Genomic DNA, 9980 nt, shown 5'->3' on the forward strand with positions numbered 1-9980 from the left:
GCTGTAGCTGAGGTGCAGCTGCAACTGGAAAAGAATTGTGTGGAAGTTCTGCAAATGAGACAAGAGCGTTGAGACACTACCATTGCTGTTTGATGTTGCAAAGCAAAGTTTTTTTTTTTTCTTTTATAGTAAATAGCTTTCTTTCATCATTCTTGTATACACAGTGCGTGTTACTCTTCATCCTGTTGTAATAATGTTGCCTTCAGTTAATGCTTCTTATTAAGTATTGTAAGGAACTTATAACTTCTGCTTGTACAATAAAATGCTCCTTGGCTTAAAATTTGAAAATTTGAAGATGTTATGAAAAAAGATGTTGCATATTTGTTTTTGTTAGTTTTTGCCTTTTTTTTCCATTCCCCCTTTTTGAAAAATGTTTATTAGATTTTATTTGTAATTGTAGTATTGAAATTTACACAAGACTAAAGAATCTGCCGTCTTTGATCAAAAGACTAATGTCAGCATGCTAACATGCCAGTGTCGAGCAGGTCTAATGTTTACCATGTTCACAATCTTAGTTTTGCTATTTGCTAAATAGCAATAAACAGTACACATCACACCCCCTCAAACATTCACTGGCCACTTGGTGCTATGGGGCAAGATATGAATGTTTGCATGTTCTCCCAGTGGCCGCATACATTTCCTCCCCTTTCCTCCCGGTATATAAACATCCAAGGTTGTTGGGTGTTTGTCTATGTTGGCCCTGTGATAGACTGATCACCTGTCCAAGCCGTACTAGTTCTCCACAATCCTGCAGAGGATGATTTAGATACTGGATGGATGCATGGGATTGGGATTGTTCAGCTCAAACTTTTTATGCATTTAGCAGCATAACTCCAGAAGCCGATTAACTGAACACAAGCCTTCCTCAGATACAGTTGTAAACTATGAAGTGCAAACGAAGGACTAACACTTCGTCTGATAGCGCAACACAATGGTTGACACATTGTAGCTTTAAAAGAGCTGTAGTTGATGATAACCTTGTGTTTTGTCTGCCGTTGTAAAACAGCAGAATTAAAAAAAGCCTATTTGAGAAATCTTTGTTTTAAGTGTCATGGATTCCCCCTCATTAGCTATGACACAATACAAACTCTAACAATAGTCAGCAGGTTAGTGAGAAGCTGGTCATTTTTACTGCCTTTCGTCTGTGACACTAGCTTTGTATCTTTCTTCTTTGTCCACAGGACGTTAGTGGCATGTCCCTGAGCATGCTGGCAGCAGCGGGGGGACAGGACGACATCCTCAGGTTGCTGATAAAGAAGGGGGTGAGGGTGAATGGACGACAGAAAAACGGCACTACAGCCCTAATGCACGCTGCTGAAAAGGTAAGTCAGCTAAATGTTATTTATGGACATTAAATTTCATCTAGAATTTCCACTGAAGTCAGAAACTGTAAAAACTTATCACAAAAAACAGCAGAGATATGTATAGGTTTAACTTTAATTACAATTGCCTTACATATGGTTCTGTTAAGGCACAGATGCAAATGATTAATGATAATACAGACTTATGTAATTCCTGTTAAGATCCACCCAGTCTTTATCTAAGACTCAGTGACGTGTAGAATCTCCCGAATTCAATATTGGGTCATGTATGAATGTAAATGTAATGGTATACCTTAAATGATATATTAACCTTTTTATAAGGGATGAAATGGCTGAGACTAAAATGCAGACAGTCACCACTTTTGTTTATTCTCTCACAGCTTTAATTTTATTTCTGTCCTCTATCAGAATTTCTTGACGACCGTTGCTATCCTGCTGGAGGCGGGCTCCTACCTCAACGCTCAGACACTAAGCGGGGAGACCGCACTGATGAAGGTAACGTTGCATTTCACACACAAGCCTCGTGTTTGATGATAATTTGCTGATAATCATTTAGCAATCTGGAATTGAATTGTGATTATTACGAGTGTAGTATGCTGTCTAAATTAATTACTTCAAGGAAATTGTTGAAGGAATAGTTCAATATTGATGGAAATATGTTTATTTGCTTCCTTTCTGAGACTCAATACCACTCTCGTGTCTGTTTGCTAAGTATGAAGCTACGGCTAGAAGACCGTTAAATCCGGAGGAAACAGTTGTCCAAGGTTAAAACAATCCCCATGCCAGCACCTTTAAAGCTCAGTAACTAACACAGAGGCTCTGTTGGTTTGCTGGTGACATCATGGTGGCAACAAGACTCCAGAAAGTCACTACGCCCCGGCTAATATTCCACCACGTAACCCTGCCGTTTTTCATTTTTCACTTCAGTTTTTTGTGCAGAATAGACAAAGGAGGTATATTGTTTTGCTAAATGATGGATTCAATTTGTGCTAAGCTAAGCTAACCCTCTCCTGGCTGCAGCTTTGTAGTTATCATACAGACATGAAAGTCATATCAATCTTCTCATCCGACTCTTTGCTAGTAGCATATTTCCCAAAACGTCAAACTGTTCTTTCATATAGCAACATTGATTTCAGTCATGTCACCCAGCCGCCCTGAAACTTCACGCACAAGCCGAGAAGGGTCAGAAATGTATCAACTAAGATCACAATAATAGTCTTGAACCAGCTTGGATGACGTGTTTTTAATCTTCAGAGTAATGACAGACATGATTTATCCTCCACTGCATCGTCTGGAAAGTGTTTAAGTTTTAGGAGAAGTTGAAGAAAAGAACCTGTAATGAACCTTTAGGCCTCTTATCCAGCAGACTGAATGACAGCAGTAGGGATCTATACATGGGACACAGGTTGTGTTTGTAAAGGTTTCCCGTCTTCCACTACAGGCATGTAAAAGAGGGAACGCTGACGTAGTGCGCCTCCTGCTGGAGTACGGAGCTGACTGCAACATCCTGTCCAAACACAAACACACGGCCATGTACTTCGCCAAGCTCAGCAACAACCTGGTGGTGTGCGACCTCATCAGGGACCACATCAGCGTGTGAGTGCTAGGGTGGAAACGATTGGGAGACGTGTGTGTGAGTGTGTGTGTGTTTGTGTGTGTTGGAGGAAAAACAAACAAAAAGTATTTAGATGTTGAAATACTTTTTGGTTGTATGTTTTTGTTGAATAAGTTTGAATAAGAAGTTTGATTTCTGAAAATAAGGATTTCATGTTGATAGTAAAGTATCAAATAATTTTTTTTTTTTTCATGGCTCTTACTAACTGATATACAGCAGCTACACTTGGTTACACAGCTGTCTGGTGTGTAGTCATGCTCTACTCCATCTTATCCTGTAACTCTTTGTGTCTCTGCCGGTCAGGTTGTCCAGTGTGGCGGAGGACACCATCCGAGCGTACTTTGAGTCTCGTCTGGTGCTGCTGGAGCCCGTCTTCCCTCTGGCCTGCCACAGGCTTTGCGAGGGGCCCGACTTCTCCATGGAGTTTGCCTTCAAGTCGCAGCCACAACCGGAGGGTAAAAACACAACTTTATCATCTCACACAGCTTAAGAGATGATGGTGCTGGGCTGATCACGTTATTGATCCATCTGAGTCTCTCAACAATGGGCTTGAGACCCAACAAAAGAAGTCACTTGAAATGGAGACAACAGTGTGGGAGCAGGGTGTCTGCAGGTCTCAGAGAAACAGCCTTATATAAGCTATGAAAAATATTTTTTCTTGCACAATTATATCTATTAAAAATGGTCTGCTGGGAGATGTTATACCTTTACATTACCTCATCTATAAACTGCATATGAGACCAGTAGAGCTCTGGATTGTGCATGTAGGAAACTGTTTAAGCTTTTTTTAATGGAATTACATTTCATCATCATTATTATTATGATTATTATTATGTTTTACTGTCAATTCAGCATTAATGTGAATGAACAAATTTGTTTATAAACTTGTTAATTGATATTATGCTACTAAGAATCATTATTATTTTTTAAATATTTATTATTATTATTATTATTATTTGTTATTTAATGAATAGTTGTAGGCCGTATTGTCCCTACTGGTCTTCCCTCGTTCTTTGACCATTATGAACGTGAAAAAATCTTAAAAAGTGTTTGTTGAAGGAGGGATAAAAATTAAAATACCTTATTGATGCCATAGTGTGGTGCATCTCTGTAATGGTATTAAAAAGCCTTAAATTTAATCCGCTGAACGCTCTCTACCTTTTTATTCTTTTTTCTCTTCCTCTCTCATGATACCCTCGTCTCTCGCTCCTTATTCCAGGCTCAGGAATCCTCCTCTTCATCTTTCACGCCAACTTCCTGAGCGAGATCACAGCCAGGCTCTGCGGCCCCTGCAGCGTTCACGCCGTGGTGCTCAACGACAAGTTCCAGCTGCCCATCTTCCTGGTTGGTTCTTGACAAAAACAGCTGTTCAGTTACACAGAAAAGCTCAATTTTACCAAGAGGTGCATCAGAACAAATTTAAAAAACGAGCAGATCAAAAGTGGGCAACATATAAAAATAGTTATAATCCATTAGATTCATTAGAAGGAGTTTGCCATTCCTGCATGTGATTCACATTACCTATTACACCACCTACTTCACAGGAAACAACTGTATGTATGCATTGCTGTTTATAACTGGATTTATTTTAGTAAATCTTTTTATATTAAATGCGGATATACTTGTTTTCCTAATTTTTTTCCATGTTTGTCTTCAAATATTCAGGATAGCCACTTCATCTACTCCTTCAGCCCAATACCAGGCATCAACAGACTCTTCATTCGTCTAGCAGAAGCACCAACAGCCAAGGTGAGACACAAAAAAGACTCTTCTACCAATCAGGTCATCAAACAGTCTGAGAAACAGCTGTTTTCAGGATTGAGAATTTGTCCTTTTTAAAGGAGCATAAATGATGCAGCTATCAGCAGCTTTAGAGACACAGTTATGTGTTCATGGTAACGGTCATGTACTATCGAGAGCTGCACTGCAGGAAACCGAGTGCTCGGACAAATCTAAATTGTAGAAAGAAGCTTCCTGAATGAGTGAGCTTGGATGGAGCATCACTCTTGACCAATGAAAGGAGGCGAGTGCCTGCTCGCGAGCTCAACACAAGGGGATGCGAGGACAGAGACAGACGCTGTGTATGCGGCTAGTTTGTAGTGAAAATGTGAGTGCCTTGTAATAATAAGTGGATCATACGAGTGGACAGATGGACAGTGGAGAGGAAATGTGTTCAAACTTTTCCCAAATGAACTCTAAAGAATCCAAGCTGATCACAAGGCTTCATGAAGGCCCCGTTCAGATCATAGTGAAAGTGCTCAGTTCTTGGTAGATTACTCTGTAACAGTGCACTTCTACTACTGTGACCTGGCCACCCTGGAGAGAGGATTTCTGCCGTGATAACTTTACAGAGGTGTAGAATCCTATTTCACAGTATTATAAATGGTGGATTAAACTAAAAAGAAAACTACCTGGAAAGTATTTCATCCTCTCACCTGTACCTGTGGCACAACACCAATGCAGCACTTTGCAGTCTTTTAGTGAACCCGAAGGAATAAACTACAAAGTTTTTTTTTGGCTGCAGCATCACTCTTAAGGTTAGCCAGCTACCACAAATAACATGCAAGTCGCTGTCAGGGCTCTTGTTGACGAGCATCCAGAATCATGTCGTAGCCTTTGGGCTCATGCTCTGTCTCAAACATTGCTCAGGAAACAGCCGAGGGAACATCATTTCTTGCAGTCCGGAGTGAAACGTACTCAAAATCTTGGTGAACAAAATTAGAGGGTTTATTCTCTGAGCTTCAAGTCATTCTTACTATATGAGATGACGTGCTTTAGTCACTTTATCTCTTTCCTGCTCAGTGACGGTGGCTGTCAGTTCATGTTAAAGGATGAGGCTGGCGTTGTTCTCCACGCTTCTTCTTTCTTGCCAAAAAAAAAAAAAAAAATCCCATAAAAACAATTTTTTCCAACTTCCCTACTCTGTCTGTGGGACTCGTGAATCTTTGGAAACAGTTCACAAATATACAGTGTAGTTTTATTTTGAAATGTGTGTGTTGGGCAGTATTTTCAGTTCAGTCACATTTGGTGTGTGTGTGTGTGTGTGTGTGTGTGTGTGTGTGTGTGTGTGTGTGTGTGGCTCTATGACAGATGATACTTGTTAGAATTAATTTATTGTTGCTTTTGGTATTTTTGCTGGCCTTACTCATCAACTCCTCAAACGTACAATTTTCTCTGCAGCGGAGAGTAAAAGCTTTTAAGAACTGAACTACCAAAAAGTCAAACTGTTGTAATAGATTAGCTGTGGATTCTTTAACAGAACGTCTAACTGAGTTTTTTCCACTGATGTTCTTCTTTCCTCAGGTCAAACTCCTCATCTGTGCGTACAGAGTGCAGCTGCAGTGACGGCTCCTCTAAAGTCACGCCAGCCCTGGCCACCACAGCAAAACACACAAATAAAACACACACCGCCACACACACCGAGCAGCGGCTGAAATGCTCTGCCAAGCTCACTGTCTTGTAAGAGAGGAAGACTTTGTTGGATCTTCGTCGCCGTGAAGTGAAATGACGTCAGTGACGACATCTGAATCCTGTCCAGACAGCAGCTCCGCGTTCGTCCTTCACGTGCAGCACAAATCCGAGGATCTCACGAGTGACCCTCCCCTCGAGCAGCCCGTCCATTTGTCGGTGAAACCTTTGCTTCCACAGCTTCTGGGTGGAAGGAGGCAGCCACAAACTCCCGCCTCTTCCACTTTAGTAAAACTTCAGAGTTTGAAACCCTCCTGGGTTGTGCCTTTTTTTCCCCCCAGAGTTCCACCTCCTGTGAGCCTGGATATGATAGATGTGTGTGTGTGTTTGTTCATAGACCTAGTTTGTGTGTACGTGTGTGTAGATTGGATTTTTGGGTGAATTTGAAGAGGGGATTTCCCATTGCTGTTTTTTTAATTTATTTTTTTTTATTTTTAGCATTTTCCTTGGACCAAGCTGGTGCTTTCCCACTCAAGTTGTTCTTGGTGACACATTACTTTATAATGGACTTATTTCAGTGTATAAACTTGTGTGTGAGTGTTGCCAACCCCCTCCCTCCCCCAGGATTTTATTCTTCTCAGTCAAAAATTATGAACTCTTTCCTAAAGCTATGATGCGTTACTGGTTGTCAAATCTGACACAGCTGTGTTAACAACAAATGGGAAATTGTGCTTTTGTTGTTTTTTTGTCACAGAATGAGAGATTTTCTCGCCAACCGAGATTGATAACATCTTTTGGTTTCACAAAACCAGAGACCTATTTTCTCCCTAATTTCACAACTCAGTCACATCACTTCAGAAGAGAAATATAAAAGTTCTGACACTGACTCAACTCACGTGGGGCACAGACACAACACACGTGCATCCTTAAGTTGGGTGTAATTCTCCTTTAGACGCCCAGTATCTTGTTTACAGTGATTTTTTTTCCACAAGTTCACACACCAGAATGAGGTGATTTCAAAGTAAGATGTTGCGTTTTTAATGAATGAAAAGTTCCTTTTTGCCTTCCTTGTTGCTGTTTATATTTTCTGGTCTGTACATATTTACATACTATATATAAATATATACATACTTATATACAGTTATAAAGTGTCATCTGATGACTGCTAATGTTTTGTTGCTTTTTGCCACTGTTAGGAGTAGGTTAAATTATTTAGTGTGTTACAGTGAAAAACTCTGATGTTAATCTACTTTTAAGGGCTAAAATGTCTCGCCTTCGATCGACCGCCCTGCTTGTGAAGGTCAGGGGTTTTAAAATTGGAAATCTTTTTGGTCACGTATTGATCGATGCAGGATTTTTTGGGGTTTTTTTTTTTTTTTTACAGGGACACTGTACCGAGCCTGTCGGTGCAGGACAGCCAATCAAAACTCACTCCTCCAACAAAAACAGTCTTCTTTTCTTTTTTTTTTTTTTCTTTTTTTTTTGCCCGGATTTGAAAAGTGTAGTTGATTTTAAAGGCCCCCCTCTACAGGGAGACAAATACCAAATGTTGTGAGAACACGCCTAGATTTTAGCTGTGTGATATTTCCTATTGAACTCAGCTCAGGCCAGCAATATGTCTATATAAGTGTGGAACAGTACCGTTGAAATGTTGTCCGTGTTGCTGTCCATGCTGCCTTAATATCCAGTTTTCACACCATCTTGTGTTTTGTCTTTCACAGTTGAAAACTGAGGAGGAGGAATATACACGGTTGTACTATTTTTGACTGTTAAACAAACTCAACCAACAGCTCCGAGTGTAAATCTGACTCCAGAAATTTATTTTGATACACACATATTTCAGAGACAATGTAGAATACGTTACAAAAAGAACCAGACGACCCGGTAGAGACAGTATGGACGCCTGTATTCAGAGCATATGCATGAAAATATAATCGGATCTCTGTTTGTCTTTAGCAGACTTAAACTGTTAGGTGTGTGTTCAGTCTAGTACAAAAACCTTCTGAATAAATGTTCAAATTCAGCACCTCAAACAGCTGGTTCTCCCAAGAACCCCCCCCCCCCCCTTTAAGAAAACCTTACTGTTTGGTTCCTGTTTTTCTGACACTCTCTGATTGTACTCCCTTCGGTCGTGTCATTACAGAGCTGCTCACCTCTTGCTTACCTGGTGTTGAAGCTCCCTGATTCGGTTTAGACACCAGAGGCAAATGGGTTCAACAGAAATCATGCTTCTCTCATGTTGACACTCACTTCATCCCCGACCTAACAATGTTGACTTGCATGCAGTACTTTTCCGTTCAGCCTGTTAAGTGGCAGCAGAACTTCGAACAACGCAGCCAAAGAAACATGAAAACTGACGAGTCGGTACATGTGGAAAAGGATGTGTTTGGTGTTCTGTTTGTTGACTAGCAATTTGTGGGCAGCTCTATAATCATGTGACTACTTAGATTTATGATCGGTGTGAAATGGAAAGTGTTTTAAATAAGAAAAATATATAAAACTCGCATATCCAACCTTTGGGAGTCAGGAGGACTGTTTGAGGATTATCTGGAAAAACCAAAGATAACTTCAGAACAGACTTTTAACCAGTCAATTTGCATGTTTTAGCTAATTTTATTACAAAGTTTACAAGTACATCTACCCATTTTTGCAAACCACTGTGCTTTGTGTCCTAGTTTTTAATGTATTTGTCCTATTTTCCATGTAGTGATTGGTTCAGAATCAGAAGTAGACTCTTGAAACTTACTTGAGTTGTGTAAATCTAAAAGAATTACCATTACGACCGCACAGACTTTTCAAATCAATCTGGACTTTAAACTGCTAGTGATGCTTCATTCATGACTACGCCACAATAATAAGTGAATTACACCGATGTAGCAAGTTTCAGGAGTTTGCTAATTGACTATTGCAGTGCGTAGAGATGAACATGAGTCAGTGGCTGCGTGGAAGGAAGGAAAAAATCTATTAAGAGATCTGAAACTTTCAAGCTTGCATTGAAAAATTGTCAGCGTAAGGAACAATACGTAGGATTTGTAGTTGAGAGAAAAACAGTAGAATGGTCCTTTAACGGGCGAACAGGATTCGGGTCTTCTGTTTTGCCTCCTGTGTGCACCTTTATTTTTGAGCGTGTTGACAAATATTTGGCTCTGAATGTTTCCTGCAGGTAGATGTACAGTGTGTGTGTGTGTTTGTGTGTGTGTGAGAGAGAGAGAGAGTGACCTCAATGTTGTTTGTATAGACGCCGCAGCCAGTCACCGCTTTACCCTGAGGCCGTGTCTCTGTCCTGAATAAAATGTGTACATTTATTTTCACACTGGGTTCTCTGTGTCGTTCCTCACACAAACTTTGTGTCACTGTACGTGATAAGCCAGGTGCTCAGATCACACGTTTTTCAAAGTAGTTATTTAGGCTTTATTTAGTAGAAGTAAGAAGAGAAAAAAAGGTATGTGGGTATGTGATAACTTCTAGATTTAATTTACCACATAAAAACGTGGAGTTTGGTGTAGTCACAAGTTATTTCCTGTTCTTTTTCTTCTTCTTTATTAGTTTCATGTCTAATAATACAAGAGAAAGATAAATTTAAATTATTGAGTGAGAATTGAATATTGTATATCATTGTTTACTGGCAAAAATGA

At 40.0% G+C, this 9980-nt stretch overlaps 1 protein-coding gene across 1 annotated transcript in view; it reads left to right on the forward strand.

Moving 5' to 3' along the window:
* The window catches only part of mphosph8 (M-phase phosphoprotein 8), a 30132-nt gene extending 20476 nt beyond the window's left edge, over positions 1 to 9656 (forward strand). The window contains exons 8-14 of the mRNA XM_056388864.1: positions 1182 to 1322; positions 1731 to 1817; positions 2764 to 2918; positions 3241 to 3392; positions 4157 to 4281; positions 4603 to 4686; positions 6241 to 9656. Of these exons, the coding sequence (XP_056244839.1) occupies positions 1182 to 1322; positions 1731 to 1817; positions 2764 to 2918; positions 3241 to 3392; positions 4157 to 4281; positions 4603 to 4686; positions 6241 to 6282 (786 nt within the window). The 3' untranslated portion in view covers positions 6283 to 9656. The remainder of the gene's footprint in view (positions 1 to 1181; positions 1323 to 1730; positions 1818 to 2763; positions 2919 to 3240; positions 3393 to 4156; positions 4282 to 4602; positions 4687 to 6240) is intronic.
* The last annotated feature ends 324 nt before the right edge of the window (positions 9657 to 9980 follow it).

The sequence above is a fragment of the Seriola aureovittata genome, chromosome 11 (genome assembly GCF_021018895.1).
Source record: "Seriola aureovittata isolate HTS-2021-v1 ecotype China chromosome 11, ASM2101889v1, whole genome shotgun sequence".
In the NCBI taxonomy this organism is placed as follows: domain Eukaryota; kingdom Metazoa; phylum Chordata; class Actinopteri; order Carangiformes; family Carangidae; genus Seriola; species Seriola aureovittata.